Source organism: Mustela nivalis (assembly GCF_964662115.1).
Source record: "Mustela nivalis genome assembly, chromosome: 8".
NCBI lineage: Eukaryota > Metazoa > Chordata > Mammalia > Carnivora > Mustelidae > Mustela > Mustela nivalis.
Window position 1 is genome coordinate 114,415,844 of NC_139027.1, and position 21,036 is coordinate 114,436,879.

A 21,036-nucleotide genomic window follows, 5' to 3' on the forward strand; every position below is an offset into this window, starting at 1 on the left:
TCTGTCGAATTGGAGGGTTGGCTTTCTAGATCTCTGGTTCCTCGGAGCCAGAGTCTAAATTCTACATACATGCACACACACACACACACACACACACACACAGCATTTTCTGTCTGGAGTTTTTACTTCCTTAATGCCTTTTTTTTTCGTCCTGCTCCAACACCCTGGTTCTCTGATAGAAGATTAGGGGACTTTGGGTTTCCTTCTAAACATCCAGAAGGTCAAAATCTTGTGGACACTGGTGGGACTTTCCTATAAGCAAGTAGTTGCTCATCCGGGCCTCTGAAATGATTGTTTGGGTGAGTCGCAGTGGTGACCTTCCAGGTCACTCACCTGGCCACCCGCCCGCTGGTGTGGAAGGGGAGGCAGGCCCTTCTGGCAGGAATCCCAGGACCGTTTCCTCAGATCTGCCCCAGCCACACTGGGGACTCAGCCTTGTGTACAGAAGGCCCGAGCAGAGTGGGCTAGGGTCCCATTTGGTGGCGGAAAGAGCAGGGACTTCATAGGTCAAGCTGCTGGTGGGGAGCCCAGCGTGGCTGGAATCTCAGCTCCTCACCGGAGAGGGTGGGCCAGGCAGGGGCTGCCTCTGGGGATGGGAGCCATGTTTCCCGTCAGCAGGGGCCTCATACCTGTCCTCAGTCAGGGCCCCCAGCTTTTTCCGGGTTGGGGGAGCCAGTGGTTTTGGGATCCATGAGGTGAGGGGTAGCTCTTCTTTGGACAGAGGGTAGATGTGTCTTAGGGTCTGTGGCAGGTGCCCAGGTCCCTGGCTGAGGTCTCTATCCCTGGCCCCTGAAGGGTCTGCTCTACCTACATCCTGTCTGTCCAGCTATTTACTCACTGCCCCCCCTTTCCCCAGGCCCCCTGGGCCTGCTGTGGCTGGCAGCGGAAGCCCCCCATACCCAGTGCTTAGCCAGGGCACCACAGAAGGAGGCTCTGGGCTTCATGTTGGCTCTGTGACCTGGATCGAGTTGCCTGACCTCTAGGACCTTCTGTTTCCTCATCTGTAAATGGTGAAAATAAAGTCTTCCCAGTGGGTTCTTTCTTGTAAGGAAGAAGGTAAAGCTTCTAGAGCCTTGTTACCCACAAGGCTGGCATCACTGGGGAGGTGGCTTGTTAGGAATGCACGTCCTCTGACCCCATCCAGAAGGACTGAATCTGTAGCTGGGGGTGGGGGATGGGGGAAAGCAATCTGTACTGAAGTAGCCCTCCAGAGCCTTCTGGTCCACACTCCAGTGTGAGAGCCCCTCCTCTAGGGTACCGCTGGCTCAGTTGAGTTTTAGCTGAAACTCTTTCTTCCCCTTCACCTCAAGAGGGTTCTGCTTTGCCAGAACTCACACAGTTCCAGGTTTGACCCCCACCTCCCTCCTGGCTGTGTACTTGGGGACCAGGGACTTTGCTTCTTTGTGCCTCATTGGCTTCATCTGCAAAATGGGGATATTGAGGTTTCTCCATGAGGTCATTGTGGGGATGAAACGAGCCAAAGCAGATACTAGGTGGCCCACAGTGAACTCTCGTTTATGGTAGCTGTCTATGATTCACATCTGGTGTCTTGTTATTAGCTTAATAATAATAGTGTGATTGTTCTGTTCTTGACTGATGAGGGAAACAGGCGTCAAGGTGCCTCCCGAGACCTGTCTTCTCCTAGTTCAGAACTCCTAGTTCTCCTGAGCCTTTTTCCACCTTCCCACCTCTTACCAAATACCTTCCACTTCCCCTTTCGTGATGCTTAGCATGCTTTTGGGGCGGGGACTGAATGAAAGCCTTTATTCACTGTCAGATGGAAAGCTGAGAGAGTGCTGTCCATATACTCAAGACATTTGACCTTAGCTCCCGCTTTGGTGGTGTTTGGTGCCAGACTCTTTCTGAGCGGAGCGACTGGGATAGCCGTGTGGGTAGGTCACCGGGGGCCTCTAGGCCTGGAAAAGGGGACAGAAGTGGTACATTCAGGGAAGGGAGCATCAGTAAGGTGAACAGGCCCTGGAGAGGACCCAGGCCTGGCCAGTAAGTGGCCTTTTATTGAATGAAGGTGAAAGGCAAGGTGAGCTGCTTGCTTCCCGGCCAGCCAGAATTTTGCCCATTCTGGGGCAGGTTCAGGTTCAGGAACCAGGTGGTGGAATCTCTGGTAATCTCTAGAACTTGGCAGGGTCCCAGGCCACAACTCTAGTCTCCTTCCTCGGGTGGCGCAATAGGGCTGGGGTTTCCTGTTTGCCATCGACACTTCTTCCTGCCCCTCTACCAAGGGGCTGAAGTCCACAGGGGTCAGCCCGATCTCCTCTGTAACCCCTGCTTGGTTACAAAGCAGAGTCCCTCAGGATACCCGACGAGACTGTCTTTAATACTATAGTATGAAGCACTGTGCAGGAGAATTTTCTACTCCAGCCCAGGAGCTCTAGACCATCCCCCTGGGGAGCGGGGCAGAGCAGGACTCAGAGAAGAGGTGGGGACAGGCCCTAAAAGGGGAAGCTGTGGGCCTCCAGTGTGCATTTCCTTTGTTTCTGGGGCCCAGAGCTGACTTCCTGCCCTCTCTGCTCTGGTGCTCTGGTTTGCGTGTCACGGGGCCCTTTGCGTCAACTCGCTCCTCTGTCCCTGCCTACACCCACCCTTTGGGATGCTCTGTGCCGCCCTCTCTTCCCTGCTGAGATATTAGTAATGAGGAGGGGGATGCTGAAGACCCGACTCAGTTGGCTTTCAGAAAATTCTATTCCTTCCATTCCTGAAAGGCTGTTTTGAGACGCACTGAGTGGTGTCCTCAGTCTACTCAGCTCTGTCCCTATCAGATTTCTAGGTCGTTCTCAGCTCTGGTTGTACATCGGCACCCCCCGGGGAAGACTATAAAAATGCTCATACCTGGGCCCCTTTCAGTGGGTTTGATGTCATTGGGATGAGGGGCAGCCTGGACATGTGGAATTTTAAATCAACCCTGCTAACCTCCCTCTCCACACCTCGCTGTCCTCACTCAGAGAGAGTCTCAGGAGCACCTACAAGCAGAGCCTCTGAGCTGCAGTGTGTCTCAAGGCCAGCTGCTTCTCCTTCCTGCTTTGGTTTCCGCTGTGGCCTCGCAGATGGCACGTCCCTCTCATCAGTCAGATGGGAGCTCTTTGCGGTTTGCCCCTCTGGGCATTCTCTGTGGCAAGCCCTCCCATGCCCTAGCCTGTCTCACTCTCCTCACTGTCCTGTTTTAGAGACTGGGACTGCCTGGGTCCTGTTAATGGGCAGTGGCCACCCCCCCCACCCCCATCCTGCCCTAGTTGCTGAGGTCAAGGCTGGCTCCCGCTGCGCCACCAGGAAGACGGTGTCAGAAATGAAGTGGATTCTTCATCTCCTCCGGGCTCTCCTGCCAAGGCCTGGGTTGCCAGCCTTTCTGTTCTGCCTTTGCCCTTCTCCCTCTGGGGACCTTCCAGTGACTCAATAAGATGAGACACACGTGGTCCATAGGCTGGAGCAGAAACTGCTGGGCTTAGCCAGCGTCCCAGGGAGGTTCTGAGGCCAGATGAACCTCAGTGTGTTTTCCAGGGGTCCAGCAGAACGGGAGTGAGGGCCCTGGGCTTTGGAGGAACCAAGAGCTAAGAACACAGATTTTGCTCTCCTTGAAGAGAGCTTTGGATGCCTTCTCTCCCTCCTGGAGCAAGTTGAAGGCTCGATGTTTGCCTTCCTCATAGGAAGCTGAGCTGGTGACTGTCAGCGGCTTGCACGGCCCCTCATTTATTCTTGGGAAAGCTGGAGACACCTGTGCAAGGGCAGGTCTGTGAAGAGGAAGAGGAAGGGCCCCTTTGTACCACAGCTGCAGGACTATGATTGGTCCAGAGCTCTGGCAAGTGAGTGTCCCCATCCCTGCACCTCAGCCTCACAGTGCACCTGGCCAGCTTGGGGGGTGCGGGGTGGGCAGCTGCTTCCTCCCTGCTGGATGGCAGGTGGGAGAAAGGGGATTCCTGCTCAGTCTTAGTGGCTCCCTTGTCCTCAGATGGGTTCTTGCAGGGCCGTGTGTGGGAGCTCACCCCTCCTCCCAGGACGGCTCTCAGCTGACGACAGACTAGCCCAGGGCTACAGAGGCCAGCCTGCCTGTCCAAGTCCGTGGTGCTCTTGACACCCCAGAGCTCCCACGGGATCAGGCTGTGGCTGGGCTCCAGCTGAATGAATCCGGTCACCCGGCTCCTTCCCCGGCCTGGTCCCGCTTCCCTCACTTGCTGACAGGGCTCTCTTGAGAACACGTCCTCATTAACTCATGTGTCCAAAAATCCTTGTGTGGGGCCCTGCTTCTGGAAATCCTCTTACCTAGGACAGCAGGAATCCACTCCCTCCCTTGAAAATATAATGATCATGGGAAGATTCACAGGAGAGAATCATAGGCTGGGGGCTGGGGTCCAGAAAGGGGAAGCTCCAAGCCCAGGAGGGGGAAAGCAACACCAGATGGATGATTTCTGGGTGGTGGCTAGCACTGTGAGGAGCTGGCTGAGGTGTGAGCGCCTGCCCCCCAACACTGCCCAGGGGCAGGGAAGATACTTTGAAGGGGGAGCTAAGTTTTGGATCAGGGTCTAGGGACCACGTGAGTTTGCTTGGGTCTGTAGAGGAGCATGGACACACTCATGGAGCTTGAAGAGCAGGCCTAGAAAGTTCTCTGTGGCTGGGATGTCATCACCTCCAATGGCTGAGGAAAATTCCAGTTGTCAAAACATTCTCTTGGATCTTAGGGAAAGTTGTACAAGCAGGACGTAATGGATGGGTCTTCCTATCTACCACTAGCAAAGATTCATGGTACTGCCCAGGCATTTGATGGAGCTGAAGAGAACCTAGAAGATTCTGCCAGGGTGTGAAGTCTGGGTCAGAAGGAAGGACTGATTACTTGGTGGCCCCAATGGGTCTCCAGTGTGACTGAGCCCTGAGAGGCTCCTGTCCCAACGTGGCAGACCCAATGATACATGCACCTCCAGACCTTTAAGCAGATGTGCTTCAATATACATTTTACCTCTTAAAGTCTTTTTACAGGGAAGTTGTACCGATTTAGAATTCTTGAGGGGTGAATAACGATGTTCCTAGAGGGAGGTCAGTCGGTTTTTGTATGACTCAGACTTCCAAAGAGCAACTCCGCGTTAATGATTTTTTTATGAATAGTTTTTTTGAAAGTTATTTTTCTATAAAATTTATGTGTTGTGTCCAAGTCGTCCTTTCGTTTGCATCCCCTATTCTCCCCTTCCTTTTCTGTGTGGGCACCTGCGAGCTGTTTCAGTTCTGTGTCTGAGATGCTGACCCACAGGGGAAGTCCCGCCTTCCTCCCCATTGTGCTCTCTCTTCCTCAAAAAGATGGTGATGGCCCCTTGCCCCTTTGCCATTTTCAAGACATCGTGGAAGCATTGCAGGCAAATGATTCTTACAAGGCATTTTGGAGTCCCGGAGAGCCCCATAAATTCTTGATAATAACAGACAAGGCCGAAGAGTTGCAACGAGCCAGCTGAACCAGTCCCTCTCCCCAAGGCTGCAGATTTCGGCAAGCGCCCTTGGAGGAAGTGTCCCATTGAATCCACATTCCAGCCCCATCAGCCATCTTCCTCTGACCCTTCCTTGTGTGAGGAACAATACTCTGTTTAAGGAATATCAGGAATATCAGAACACTGCTTCCTTGAGATAGACAAAGAAGGGTTGGGTCCTGGTATCAGTGACCTATATGTTTAATTCAACAATGTGGTAGGCTAATAAGTGTTTTCCTAACACCCCAAATTCAAGATTTATAAAAGTAAGAAAAAAGGTGGGAAGAAGTTCAGGTTGGAGAAAAAGATTGAGCAACATGATCCTGGGGGTTCTGATACACAGCGATGGCCTAGCTAATATCACCCAACAGGTAGTGATGGAATCTTGGAGAATCCCCACATTTGGGCCATCAGACTACTTGATTTATATTAATCTGGCAAGTAAAAAAATTAGTGATTAGAGAGTTTGAACATCTTTTCATAAATCAATTAACTATTTGTACTTATTTATTAACTATGAATTAACTGTGTCCTTTGCCCAATTTTGTATTAGGTAGAGAACCTTTTTCTTATGGATTTATCAATTTTATAAATTAATGACATTAACCCTTTGTCTATTGTATTGTAAATGTTTTCTCTCAATTTGTCATTGACTTTTGACTTTGGATAGTGTAAAAATTTTTTTTTCTGAAAGAAGTCAGAAATTTTTACAGATTGGTTCCATTTCTTTCTTTCTTTTCTTTTTTTTTTTTTCATTTATACCTTCTAGATTTGGGGTCTTTCACAGCAGAGTTTTTCCCACTTCAAGTTGATATATGTCTTATGTTTCCTTTCAGTATTTTACGTTTTAATGTTTAAATTTTTTATTCATTTATGATTTCTTTTGGTGGCAGGAGTAAGGTAGGGATTTAGCTTCCCCAACCTCCCCTTTCCAAAGGTCAGTCAATTCTCCAACAACATTTTAACAGTTACTCTATCTTTCCCTGGCTATTTAGAGATGCTCCCCACATTCTGTGTCCCCAAATATATTTGGGTCTATTTCCATATGCTATATTGTTTCATTGATCTGCCTATTTTTTTCTCAAGTACCAAGTAGTTTTAGTAACTATAGAGAAGACTTAAATTCCCTAATTGGTGTGTGGTCTGTAGATTTAAGAGGGCATGCTATCAAAGGGAATTGTCTTGAGAACAGGACAGACTGCTTTCAGATGCAGAACAAAATTACTAAATTATAGCTTAGATAGAGGCAGTGAACAAAAGAGAGTCCTGCCCCAAACCCAATCCACGAGTTAGAAGATTAGCTGCAGAATTCTAAGGAGAAGAAGGAGATGGAAGGCAATGAGTGAAATGAGATGGTACTTTGGGGGAGATCGGGGCAGGGATGGATGGTTGGGTGGATGGATGGACAGACAGGCAGACAGTGCTCGAGAGAGGGCTAGAGACATTGCCGAACCAAGAATGGAAGGAAGAGAATAGAACGAAGAAAGGCTCAAACAACATTTCCCTAGTTGGAGGAAGACTTGAACACTCAGGGTGAGAATTTCTGTGGACAGCTAGGCACCGCTAATCTGATTTCTACACCAGGCAGGCTGCAGAATGGGCTCTGGTTGAGGTCCCCCACGACTGCCCCGAGGCTGCTCTGGGCTTTCTTCTTTGGGCTTCTACCACCAGCTTCTGGCTCTGCCGACCAGCCTCCTTTGCAAGGCATCTTATTCTCTTGTCTTCCGGGACAACAGGTCTCCCTCCTTCTTTTCGAGAGATTCCTTTTCCTCTGCCCATAGCTGACCTACTGGGTACATCAGAGCCCTCTGTGCGTTCCAGACCTCCCTCTCTGGGAGCTCCATGCGGTTGCCTTCCCAGGCCGCAGACCTGGCTATGCTTGTTGTCGTCTGCCCCAAAGGGTTCCATGGGCCTGTCTCAAAGTCAGCCCCTGTTCCTCAGCTTGCCACGTGCGAATGTGACACCACCCCCAGCCCTGTATCATCCTGGACTCTGCCTTTATCCCCACGGTGACTCTGGCCTTGGACCCTTTTCCATATCTTTTTGCTGCTATTTCTCCCTCTGCCTCTTTAAATCCTATAGATGCGGTGAATCTGCCCCCATCCCCCCCTTCCCCGGGTCAGGCCCCTCCAGGGGTCCCCCTGCCTCTGTTCTCTGCCACAATCCTTTCTTAAAGTAGACTGCGTGGGGCAGCTGTTCCAACATTCAAGTCTGATCACACCCTCCCCTGGTCTCCTGAGGGCGGCTGTAAACACCATCCTAGATGGGGTGGTTGAAAACAACAGACTTACTCTCTGACATTCTGGAGGCCAGAGGTCGGAAATGGGTTTCATCTGGCCCAAACACAGATGTCAGGAGGGTTCTGGGGGGCAGGGGGCGGGGAAATCATTTGCTTGCCTGTTCTGACTCAGCGAGCTGTGTGCCTTAGCTCGCAGACCTTTCTCCATCCTCATCCAGCTTAGTACCTTCCCGTCTCTCTGTCTCTCTGCTGGGGTTGGTGTTCCAGAAGCTCCCTCTGCCTCTCTTATAAGGACACGTGTAATTACGTTCAGGGCCCACCCAGGTAACTTAGGATGGTCTCCCTATTCCAAGAACCTTAATTTAATCACACCTGGGGGGTTCCCTGTACTGTACAAGGTAACGTTCACAGGCTCCCTAGATTAGGACCTGGGTAACTTTGGGTCCATTATTCAGCCTACCATACCTCCCATGGCACCTCGAACTCCTTGACATGGTCGAGGTCCCAGATGCACCCTCCTCCCCATTTTGCACAGCTCTGGGGTGCGTGTGGCTTCCATCTGGACCACTCTGTCCTAAACTTTTGCCAGTTCCTTCTCATCCCAGAGGCCTCAGCCTAGACAATGCTTCCTTCAGAAAGCACCCGGGAGGGGCACCTGGGTGGCTCAGTGGGTTAGGGCCTCTGCCTTTGGCTCGGGGCATGATCCCGGGGTCCTGGGATCGAGCCCCTCGTTGGGCTCTCTGCTTGGCAGGGAGCCTGCTTCCCTCTCACTCTCTGCCTGCCTCTCTGCCTACTTGTGATCTCTGTCAAATAAATAAATTAAAAATCTTAAAAAAAAAAAAAAAAGGAAGAAAGAAAGAAAGCTCCTGGGACCCCACTCATGTCCAGTTTAGGTGCCCTTCTGTGTGCTGCCCTAGCACCTGCTTCCCTTGCTAGAACAGTCTCCTGTTACCATCTCTTATTGCATCTTGAGGACGGGGCTGTGCCTGTTCTCTTTGCTGTTGAATCACCATCAGTAAGGGCAAAAGACACATACATGTCAGGCACAGGAGAAGGGATTGTGAAATGTGTACATTTAAATCTGCATAGGGGTGCCTGAGTGGCTCAGTGTATTAAGCGCTGCCTTCTGCTCAGGTCATGATCCCAGGGTCCTGGGTTCGAGTCCTGTGTTGGGCTCCCTGCTCAGTAAGGAGTCTTCTTCTCCCTCTGCTTCTGCCTGCTGCTTCCCCTGTTTGTGGTCTCTCTCTCTGTCAAATAAAAAATAAATAAATAAGTAAATAAATAAACCATAAAAAGTGGACTTTTTTTTTCATTTTTAAAATTTAAATTCAATTTAATTAACATATACTGTATTACTTGTTTCAGAGGTAGAATTCAGTGATTCATCAGTTGCATATAATATCCAGTGCTCTTTACGGCAAGTGCCCTCCTTAATGCCCATCACCCAGTTACCTCATCCCCCACCCCCAACAACCCTCAGTTTGTTTCCTAGTTAAAGAGTCTCTTTTGGTTTGCCTCCTGCTCTGTTTTTCTCTTAGAAAGGATACTTTTTTAAAAAGTGGGCACTGACTAGTTATGGGTAATTATCACTTAAAAAAACACAAAACTTTCTCACCAGTCTGATTTTCTTTCCCCTTTTTCTTTCATTCTTTTCTTTCCTTCCTTCCTTCCTTCCTTCCTTCCTTCCTTCCTTCCTTCCTTCCTTCTCTTCCTCTTCTTCTTCTTCTTCGCAGTACATATGTATTCTGATTTTTTTTTTTTAAGGTAGTATGGAGCCCAGTGCAGGGCTTGAACTCACGACCCTGAGATCAAGACCTGAGCTGAGGGGGTGCCTGGGTGGCACAGTCGGTTAGGCGTCTGACTCTTGGTTTCAGCTCCAGTCATGATCTCAGGGTTTTGGGATAGAGCCCCATGTCAGGCTCCCTGATCAGCGTGGAGTCTGCTTGAAGATTTCTCTCCCTCTCTCTTTGCCATTCTTTCCTGCTTGTGTGAGCTCTCTCTTGCTCCCTCCATAAAATAAATAAATAAGTCTTAAAAACAGAAACAAAAACAAAACCTGAGCTGAGATCAACAGTTAGACGCTTAACCCATGGAGCCACCCAGGCACCTCTGAACTCCATTTTTTATGATTTTTTTTTTTCCTTTTAGGAAAAATCAAGAAATTAAAATTTAGAACTTAGAATGACTGTGTCCTTAGGATACCACTTTTGGGTACACAGTTGGGAACTGAGTTTTCAGAATGAAACTCAGCCTTCAACTCCCCTCTCTGCACTGATGCCCCCTTTATTAGGGGAACTCTTATATTTGTCTCCTGCAACTCCTTTAACAAAGTGTCAACATATAACAGCTTAAAACAACACAAATTTATGATCTTAGGGTTTTTTAGGTCAGTACCTACAGGGTCTCACTGGGCTAAAATCAAGGTATCAGCAAGGCTATGTTCTAAAGGACCTAGGGAAAAATTCATTTGCTCATCCTTTTCAGCTTCTAGAGTACACCATGTTCTTTGGATTTGTGACCCTCTTCCTCTAGCTTCAAAGCCAGCAACAACAGATTGTGTCCTTTTCACATTGTATCACCATCACACTGGCTTTTCTGCCTCCCTCTTTCATTCTCTTTTATATCATGGTGAAATACACATGAAATGTATCAACTTCATCATTTTTAAGTGCATAGTTCAGTGGCATTAAGGACATTCCTGTTGTTGCCCTAACAACACCACCATCCATCCACGCAATGCTTAATGTTGCAAAACTAAAACTCTATTCTTTAGACACTAATTCTGCTCCTCCCCAGCCTTGGCAACCAAATTTCTGCCTTATGTTTCTATGATGTTGACTACTTTGGAGACTTCCTATTAATGGCATGACACAGTATTTGTCCTTTGGTTGCTGGCTTATTTCACTTGGCTGAATGTCCTCAAGGTTCTTCCATGTTATAGCATATGTTAAAATCCCCTTCTTTTTTAAGGCTGCAGAATATTCCATGGTATGTGTCTAACATGAATTGCTAATCCATTCATATGTTGATGAACACTTGAGTGGCTTCCATCTTTCAGCTGTTGTGTTTTATGCTGCTATAGATGTGGATGTATAAATATCTCTTCAATATCCTGCTTTCAGTTCTTTTGGGTATATACCCGGATGTGGAGTTGCTGGATCATATGGTAATTCTATTTTTAACTCTTTGAGGAACTGCTGTACTGTTGTTTACATTGGCTGCACCATTTTACATTGCCACCAGTAGTGCACAAGGTGCTCTATCCTTCCACATTCTTGACACTTGTTATCTTGTGTCTTTTTAAAAAAAAATATTTTATTTATTTGACAGAGAGAGAGAGAGAGAGAGAGATCACAAGTAGGCAGAGGCAGACGGGGCCGGGGGGGGGGGCAGGCCCCCTGCTGAGCAGAGAGCCTGATGTGGGACTCCATCCCAGGACCCCAGGATCATGACCTGAGCTGAAGGCAGAGGCTTAACCCACTGAGCCACCCAGGCGCCTTTTTGATACCTAGCCATTCTAGGTAGAGACACCTAGGTGTCTTTTTGATACCTAGCCATTCTAACACAAATGAGGTGATAATGTGATTTTGACTGGCTTTTCCCTACCAACCTGCTATTGAGCATCTTCTTATGTGCTGTTGTTCACTTGTATGTCTTCTTTGGGAAAATGTCTATTTGGTTTCCCTGCCCATTTATTAATTGAATTGTTGGGTTTCTTTTGCTATTGAGTTCTCTGTGTTCCTTATATATTTTGGATAGTAACCCTTTACCAGATTTATAGTTTGCAAATATTTTCTCCCATTCTGTAGGTGGCCTTTCCATCTTGCTCTTTGTTTCCTTTGCTGTACAGAAGGTTTTTAGTTTTATATAGTCCCACTTACTTATTTCTACTTTTGTTGTTCATGACTTGGGTGTCATATCCAAAAAGTTGTTGCCAAGACCAGTGCCTAGGAACTTTATTTCTGTTTTCTTCTTTAGAGTTTTATAGTTTCAGGTCTTACATTTAGTCTAACTCATTTCAAGTTAATTTTTTTTAAAGTAGCCTCCACACTTAACATGGGGCTTGAACTCATGACCTCAAGAGTTGCATGCTGTACTGGCTGAGCCAGCCAGGTGCCCCTCAAGTTAATTTTTGTGATTGTATAAGATAGGGGTCTAATGCCATTCTTCTGCATGTGAGTTTCCAATTTTTCCAACATTCATTGAAGATACTATTCTTCCCTCATTGAATATTCTTGGCTCCCTTCTCAAATATTAATTTCATGTGCATGGGTTTTTTGCTGGGCTCTTAATTCTGTTCCATTGGTTTATGTGTCAGCATCACGCTGTTTTGATTGCTATAGCTTTGTAGTACAGTTTGAATTTAGGAAACGTGATGCCTCCAGCTTTGTTCTTTCTGAGGATTGCTTTAGCTGTTTGAGTTTTTTTGTGGTTCCCTATAGACTTCAGGATTATTTTTTCTGTTTCTGTGAAAAATGCCATTGGAATTTTGATAAGGATTCTGTTGATCAAGAGGTGGCGTTGGGTAGTATGGACATTTTAACAATATTCTTCTGATCCATGAACATGGGATATCTTTCCATTTATTTGTTTTTGTTTTTGTTTTTTTCAATTTCTTTCATCAGTATCATTCAACTTTTAGTGTGAAGGTCTATCAAGCACTTGGTTAATTTATTCCTAAGAATTATATTTTTTGATGCTATTGTAAATGGGATTTTTAAATCTCTTTTTCACATAGTTTGCTGTTAGTGTATAGAAACACAACTATTTTTGTATGCTGATTTTGTATGCCGTGACTTTACTGAATTCATTGATTAAGTCTAACAGTTTTTTTGAAAAATCCTTAAGATTCTTAAAAAAAGATTTATTTATTTTAGAGAGAGAGTGAGTGTGTATGAGTCAGGGGAGAGACACAGGGAGAGGAAGAGAAGCAGATTCCCCACTGAGTGTGGAGCCCAACTCAGGGCTCAATCTCACAACCCTGAGTTCATGATCTGAGCCAAAATCAAGAGTTGATGCTTAACTGACTGAGCCACGGATATTCTATGTATAAGATCATATTATGCAAACAGAGACAATTTTACTTCTTCCTTTTTGACTTGAATGCCTTTTATTTATTTTTATTGCTTGAAGACTCTGGCAAGGATTTTCAGTACTGTGTTGAATAGGAGTGGTCTAGGTAGACACCCTTGTCTTACTCCTGGTTGCAGAAGAAAAGCTTTCAGGTTTTCACTGTTGAGTACGATGGTAGCTGTGGGCTTGTCATGTCTGTCTTCTATTATGTTGAGGCATATTCCTTCTATACTTAATTGGTTGGAGTTTTTATCATGAAAGGATGTTGAACTTTATCAAGTGCTTTTTTTTTTTTTTTCATCTGTTGAGGTAATCGTGTATGATTTCCATGTGTGGAACTATCCTTGTATCCCAGGGGTAAATCCAACTTGATCATGTTGTATGATCTTTTTCATGTATTGTTGAATTTGCTTTGCTAGTTGTTGAGAATTACATTTACACTCATTCTTTAGGTATATCAGCCTGTAATTTTCTTTTTCTGGTCATATGTTTACCTGGCTGTGGGTATCAGGGTAACACTGGCCTCATAAAACGAGTTTAGGAGTATTCCCTCCTCTTTAGTTCTCTGGGAGAGTTTGAGAAGGATTGGATATTGATTCTTCTTTAAATATTTGGTAGAATTCACCAGTGAGACCATCTGGTCCCAGGCTTTGCTTTTCTTTTCACAATCTGGGAAGTTTTTGAATACTAATTCAATCTTACTCATTATTGGTTTATTCAGATTTTCTTTTTCTTCGTGATTCAGTCTTGGTATGTTATATGTTTCTAGGAATGTATCCATTTCTTCTAGATTATCCAATTTATTGGCATATAATTGTTCATAGTAGTCTCTTAAGAAGATTTGCATTTCTCTCATGTCAGTTGTAATGTCTCCTTTTCATGTCTAATTTTGTTTATTTGAGTTTTTTCTCTTAGTCCAGCAAAAGGTTTGTCAATTTTGTTTATCTTTTCTAAAAACCAGCTTAGTTTCATTTATCTTTTCTATTGTTTTTTCTGATCTCTCGTTTATTTCTGCTCTGATCTTTGTTATTTCCTTCCTTCTTCTAATTTGGGGCTTAGTTTATTCTTTTTCTAGTTCCTCGAGGTTGTTTATTTGGGATCTTCCTCTTTTTTTTAATGTAGGTGTTTATTGCTATAAAGTTCCCTCTTAGAACCGCTTTTGTTGTATCCCGTAACTTTTGGTATGCTCTATTTCCATTTTTGTTTGTTTCCAGGTATTTTTGACCTCCATTTTGATTTCCTCTTTGACCGATTGGTTGTTCAGGAGTGTGTTGTTCAATTTCCACATATTCATGAATTTTCCAGTTTTCCTCCTCCTATTGATTTCTAGTTTCATACCACCGTGGTTGGAGAAGATACTGGTATGATCTCAATCTTAAGTCATGAAACTTGTTTTGTCTGTAATTTACTTTGAAATGCATAAAAGATAAGATGGATTATTGAATAGATAAAGGAATGTATAGCTGGCCCGCTGTGTGATAAGGATAGTAATTTTTCTTAAAGACTATGACTTATTTATTTAAAGTATTTTATTTATTTATTTGACAGAGAGAGATCACAAGTAGGCAGAGAGGAGGAAGCAGGCTCCCTGCCGAGCAGAGAGCCTGATGTGGGGCTCAATCCCAGGACCCTGGGATCATGACCAAAGGCAGAGGCTTTAACTCACTGAGCCACCCAGGCACCCTAAAGATTATTTATTTGAGAGAGAGAGAGAACATGGGAGAGTGAACACAAGTAGGGGGAGGGGCAGAGGGAGCTGGAGAAGCAGACCATCCGCTGAGCAGGGAGCCCAATGTGGGGCTCATTCGATCCTGGGAGCCTGGGATCACGATCTGAGGCAAAGGCAGACACTGAAGTGACTGAGCCACCCAGGCACCGCAGCAAATGTTAAGGGTAGAATAAGCATATATTCATGGCCGTTCATTGTCTTCTTCATCTTTATGTTTGAAAATTCTCATAATAAAATGTTGGAAAAAACTTTGGGGTAATGCCATTCCCCAGAGAGAGTCAATCCTTCATTCCTTTATATACAGATAGACACATGCCGGGGATTCTTAACTGGGGGACGTTTAGCCCCCAGGGGACACTGGGTAATTTTTGATCGTCATGACTGGATGGTGCTGCCGGCATCCAGTGGGTAGAGGCCCAGGATGCTGCTAACAGTGCCCTCCGATGCAGAGGACAGTCTGCACAACAAAGAATGTTTTAGCCCAAATGTCGACAGTACTGAGGGTGAGAAACCCTGACATATATATCTGAATATCTGAATATTTATACCCATTCGTATTAATGTGTATATACATATATATATGTATATACATATATACACACACACATTTTAGGCTTACATATATTTTAAACAAAATTGAACTCATGGTTTTGTAACCTTTGTTTCCATAACATGTTGTCATTTTCCCAGGTAATTAACTGCCTTAAACCTTATCCTATTTTAATGGCAATTGTAGGTGTCTATGCTAGATTTATTGCACCCAGCTCTGTCTGGGCATTTTCAGGTGGCTGGCCAGTCTCTAGTGTACCTTAGTGGAGTCTGAGTCTTCCCTGACAGACATATCTCTATTCTGTGTGGTGAAGTTCTCTTCAGGCAAAACTTGTTGGTCACCCTTGGGACCACCTTGGGCATCAAACATTCTTAGTGACTGGAGCCCTCCAAGGGTTGTCAGTCTCCCCTTTGGGTGTTTCCCCCCACCCCCCCAGAGGCTGTGCCAAGCAGAGGCAGCAGCCAGCAGTGTGGTATCTCACTAGCCCTGGGTCAGCATTGGGTTGCCTAAGCTGTGGATCTGGGGTGGGAACAGAGAGCCATGTGCCCCCTCCCCTGGCCCAAGTTCTGCATCCCTAAGGACCCAACTTGACTTTGACCTCTGTCTTTTTTCAAACATAGGTCTCCCCTTCTGATGAAAAGAGAACAGAAGAATGGACTACAGTCACCAAACCTCCCTCGTCCCGTGTGGACAAGATAAATACATCTCCAAGTAAGATTTTTGGCTTTAGTGTTATGCCCCCAGTGGCCAGTTCCATGTGGATGGAAGCCCCTGGCAGAAGAGCCTCTTCTGCCCATGGATGGCAGGGGCTCCCGTGTGTGGGAAGTAGGGAGCACAGCAAGGTTGGTGCTCTAGAATAAAACATAGCCCTGGGGCTGGCCATGGACAGCAAAGCAAAGGGGACCTTCAAGACACAGATAGTGTCCCGAAAGGAGGAATTAATGGTGCTTGCCCTTTGTGCTGTCTGTGGTGTCCCCTGAGGCAGTCCCCGCTGGGTCATATCCCTGTGCAGCTGGGGGTCTGTCCGGAATGGACTCAGGTGAGCTCTGAACAGAAAGAGACAGCCTTATGGCTTTATATGCACTTAAATCTCTTGAGCTTAGATTTTTTTGCTAATGGGAGCCAAAATGGACTTTTTCAAATGATAATTTCGAGAATAGATTTTTCTATCCAGCACAGGGATTCACTCATACTGAATGCTCTCTATCTGAAATAAATGTTTAACTTATCCGAGGCCAAATTGTTTTAATTCCTTTACACATATTTGGCCACTTACACACATGCAGTTGTGTGAACTGTGGCTTGTTCTTATTGCTTCACTGAGGGATTTCTTCAGGGCCCTTGACTGGACTGGCCAGTTATATTAGATCTCTGTGCTCAAAAGTCCCAAACAGCTTTTGCGTTAGGTTATTTGGAGTCACATTTTTCAACTAATTCATTTAGGCTTGCATAGAATGACTCCAATTTTTCTAGGTTTAACTTGTCAGGAGCTTCTTGGAATTTCAAGCCAGCTCTGACCTCTGGTGTGGCCCCACTCGCTCCACTGAATGGTGGCATTCAGAGAGTCCAAACTTTTGCCTGAGAGCAGGCAAGAGCACAGGGCGATGTCTTCAAGCCCCTGCCTTCCCAGCCCGCAGGTGCTAGCATGCACCTTCAGATAAAACCGGAGTAGATTGTTCTCAGGTTGGATGAGGGCTCATCCAAATCACAAAGGTGGGAAGTCCTTGCTCTCTCTCATTCAGTAGAGCTGTGTTTCCAGGGGGCCACCTGAAAACCAGGATTTAACAGCAAAGTAGGCTAATATGGGGGGTTTCAGAGGAAGATTTGCAAGTTAAGAAAACATTTTTTTTAAAAGTTTATTTATTTAAATAATCTCTATACCCAACATGGGGCTTGAACTCACGACCCTGAAATCAAGAGTCACACACCCCTCCCACGGAGCCAGCCAAGCACCGACCCCAATTTTTTTTTTTTTTTTTTTTTTAAATAAACTTAAAAGCACTTAGAATAGAATGAAAAGATAAAAACTTGTGGAACAGAATACTGCCAGGGCCCAGAATCCCCTCCTGCCCCCTTGTGGTCACTGCTCCCCAAGGTGAACTGCTCTCCGGAATTCTAACACCCATTTTGAACTCTGTATACACGGGATCATACAATACGTGGCCTTTGGAGTCAGGCATCTTTTCCTCAATGTAAGGTCTGTGGTAAGGTCTGTGAGATCCATCCGTGGGGGTGAGGCTCATTCATATTCTTGTTACTATGTAACATTCCACCGTGTGACTTCAGCTTCCTTTATTCATTCTCTGAGCTGTTGACGGGAATTTGTGAGTTTTTAAACCCGCTGTAAGGTCATGTCTCTGAAGCATTAGTCAGTGGGTCCAGACCGTCCCTTTTAACTTGCTGCAAAGTCTAGAAGTCCCTGAGTCTCCCGCAAGCCTGTATTGATTGCCCTGTCCTCACAGCAGGGGTGAGGGAGAAAAAACAGTGGGGCCCCAGCAGGCTTATACATGGACTTAGTCGTGTGTTTGCCTCTCTGAATCTCGCCTCACCAAGGACTGTGTGTGGAGTTTGGTTTGGGGAGTGTTGTCAGAGCTGCGAGCCTGGGTTTGCTGGAGTTGCTCCTTGCACTCTGTTCTTGACCTTGATCCTGGGGAAAATGGAGATGGGGGCGGTGGCTGTGTGTGTGTGTGTGTGTGTATGCATGTGTGGACAGACATCCAGACTGGGGCAGCTGGAGGCCAGTTTCGAGGTGAGAAAAGAGGGAACAGGTGCATTACAAGTGGCTTCAGCTGAGAATGTCACACCTTTTGTATCCTGCCCTAAGGAACGAACTTCTCCTTCATCTGAAGACCTATAATTTGTACTATGAAGGCCAGAATTTGCAGCTCCGACACCGTGAGGTAAGGAGACCGCGGGGGAGCCTGTGGGCCAGCCCAGTCTGTCTCCATGTCTCCAGGGTCTCGGGGTCCCTGCCTCTCCTACCCCCACCAACGGGTGGCCACTCATTGAGGATGTTAGCGGGAGCCCCTGGAGTTCTTTGGAAGGAGACCCCAGGCTTGTTTTGTACTAATGAGGATGAGCTTTTCTGTTTCAGAGATATTCCTGGGGATGTGAGCCTGGGCTAGCCTCTGCTTCAGAGGGGGGTCTTTCAAAGGGGACGTTCATGAAATGATCCTTTCCCATGGCTCTCAAGCAAGCTCTTTCTTCTTGGGCAATTCAGGAATCTTACCCAGTCCTCTGTGTTTACACACCTGGGCCCACATCAGTCAGCTCGGCGTGGAAACACTTGGCCCTTCTGTATGACTGCAGTGGTCTTCCTCGGGTGCCTTCCTGGGATGCCCTTTGCTCTCCGTCCGGCTTCTCCCAGCCCCCAGCCTGAATCTAAGCTTACTCATCCCATATCCATTTCCGTTGAAGCCTGTTATCGGGTAGATGGTGAGTTATAGAGGAGCCAGGTGGAGTAATTTATACTCAAGTGTTCTAGACTGATAAGATGTGTGTAATACCTTCTAAACACATTTTCAGCTCCTCAAGCCATGGCGATCCAATCCACAGAAACAGATATCAGATGGTAGAATTTCAGCTACAAAGGCAGGCTCGTTGGGGAGAGTATGTGAGATGCAGTGGCCTTTTCTGTGTCCCTCAAACCAGTCCATGTAGGCAAAGTCCTAGTGTGGGTTAAATCCTGTCCTAAAATCATACTATGTAACAGTAGGCATGCCAGCCTCAGGCTTTACCAGCAAGAAAGGCCCTCTATATGGCTTGCTCTTACATAAAGCCTTTCCCCGCAAGACCCCTCCCAGCCTGAAAGTTGTTTTCATCTCCTGCCGTCTTTGGCTCTTCCCTCCTCTCTGTGGATGATCCTGGGATCTGGGTCTGTTGTTCGGTGGACAGGTGTCCTCCTCATCCATATGGTTCATCCTGAAGATGTAGCTGTGGCCCAGGTCTGACAGCTGTAGGTTTTTTTGAGACCCTCTAAAAGGCCTGACCCTTTTAGGCACTGCCCTTAAAGCTTCTCGTAGTGAGTGGCTCCGCCATTTGTAAGATTTTGGTCCTTGGATAGCTTTTCAGCAGTGTGTCTTATAGAATAAATTCTCAGAATACTCTATGATTAAATAGAGACTCATTATAATAAATGAGATTCGGTTCTTTGAGACAAAACACACCGATGCCCTTAGAAGGGTCTGATGTTTAACCTGTTAGCAGGCAACCACCCTTGAGTATAAATTTGGAATTCTCAGAGGATTTATTCACCTCTTGGAGAGCCATAATGTAGCACATTAGCTAATTAAAGTCTCTGGGATGTTATGCTGGTAGGAAATCTGATGAACATATCCTGTCTCAGCTCGTGATCGCCTGGCACCCTATTTAAGGGAATGGTTGATCTGCGAGAGAAGCTAGTATTCGATAGAACAAACTTGGGGAAATGTTACTGCAAACTCCTTCATCCAGCGGGTCAGATTGGTAAGCATATGTTCTAGCTGAAGACATAGCTTCCCATGGTGGGGGAGGGGAAAGTAGCTAATTCGAGAATCTGGCTCTGACTTCTGTTAGCAGGGCTCATCTCACGCTAAGCGATGTCTTCTTCTTTCTTTAAAGTATAAAAACAAAACAAAAAAACCCCACCATTTTTATCATTGACACACATATGCTTGATTTTGAGGCAACTTTTGCGTTGACCTTGAGGTCGTCTTCGGGGCGTCAGGGGTTGTTTGCGGTGGGGTGTGTCTCAGAGCTGGCCTGCGGGTGTAACTTGGGTGCGCCCAGCCAGGACGTGTCAGGGGCGCTGTCCATTGTCCCCCGATGTGCTGCTGGCTTCTGCGGGGTTTTCAGGGCTGGCTCATGGTGCCAATTGCTTTGTGGGCAGGAGGAAGACGAGTTCATCGTGGAGGGGCTGCTGAACATCTCCTGGGGCCTGCGACGGCCCATCCGTCTACAGATGCAGGACGACAATGAGCGCATTCGCCCCCCACCATCCTCTTCCTCCTGGCACTCTGGCTGTAACTTGGGGGCGCAGGGGTGAGTGAAGAGAGAGGGGGCCCAGGGGTGACTGGGGTTCTGTTCTTAAATGTCCTTGAGCAGAGAAATGCCACCTTCTTCCAGCAAGCCTTGACCCTGGCCCCCATTCTCCCCACCGGCACTACGCACCTGTTCTGGGCTTAGGAGGAAGAGGAAGGAGCAGGTGTTGGTGTGATCAGGCCACTGTGCCTGTCACCACATCAGAGGGGGGAAACGCTAAGGCCTGCTTGCAGTGTGTCCTCCCTCGCAGAGAATTTCTGAGTCTCTGAAGGAGTCTAGCTTGTGGTGAGCTGGGCCTCGCCTGCAGATTTCTAAGGGACAGCCGGCCTCGGCATCTCCCCATGGGGACCACTCCTTATAGAGTGGCCCTGCTCTGGAGACAGCAAGGGCTTGAACCTTGTCTCCAAAGCTTTCCATGTCTTGGGGTGGAGGAACCTGGAAGAAGAAAAGGAACATCACAGCTTGTCCAAACCGCTCCTGCGAGGCCAGCCAGGGGACTGCGTCCTTCAGGCCACACCCGGAGCTGGGCTTCAGTGTGACAGTCAGTAGTCTGGGAGGCTCCCTCCTCTGGATTCCCACTGCAAGGTCTGCAAAGCCCAAGACTGGTTGCCCCCTCCCTCTGCTGCCAGCTGAGTAGCCAAGTGCCATGTTTTGAGGCCTGCCCTCTCCGCTGGGACTTCCTTCAGGACTTCGGTTTTGGGTATCAGTGACCGGCCGTGTTCCCTCCCCAAACTGGCTGGTGCTGCCCTGAGGCCAGAGTGTGGGGGATGTGTGCTGACCTCCCAGCCAAACCACGGTGACGTGTTTTCTGTTTTCAACCGGACCTAAGCCGTCTCTGTTGGACACACTGGAATTCTGCTCAACTCCGCAGCCAAATCCATCATTCTCTAAAGTTGAGAGACGCCTGCATGGTGGCCAAGCCCTGGAGCTGATGTGCTTTCTTTCCCAGGGAATTTTAGGAGGG

General features: G+C 47.0%; 1 protein-coding gene across 13 annotated transcripts in view; it reads left to right on the plus strand.

The window, feature by feature from the left end:
* Positions 1–21,036, plus strand: part of RASSF2 (Ras association domain family member 2) — a 41,552-nt gene that overhangs the window by 8,996 nt on the left and 11,520 nt on the right. For 9 of the 13 annotated variants that reach the window (XR_014315283.1, XM_082744476.1, XM_082744475.1 and 6 more), the window contains exons 3-5: positions 15,674–15,764; positions 17,878–17,953; positions 19,921–20,072. Coding sequence is in view for 12 of the 13 variants with exons in the window: in XM_082744476.1 (XP_082600602.1) it covers positions 15,706–15,764; positions 17,878–17,953; positions 19,921–20,072 (287 nt within the window). In the remaining variant the exon portion in view is untranslated. Of the gene's footprint in view, positions 1–1,760; positions 1,893–3,659; positions 3,816–15,673; positions 15,765–17,877; positions 17,954–19,920; positions 20,073–21,036 lie in introns of those variants that run through there. The other 4 variants (XM_082744468.1, XM_082744473.1, XM_082744469.1 and 1 more) reach the window with 4 other exon arrangements.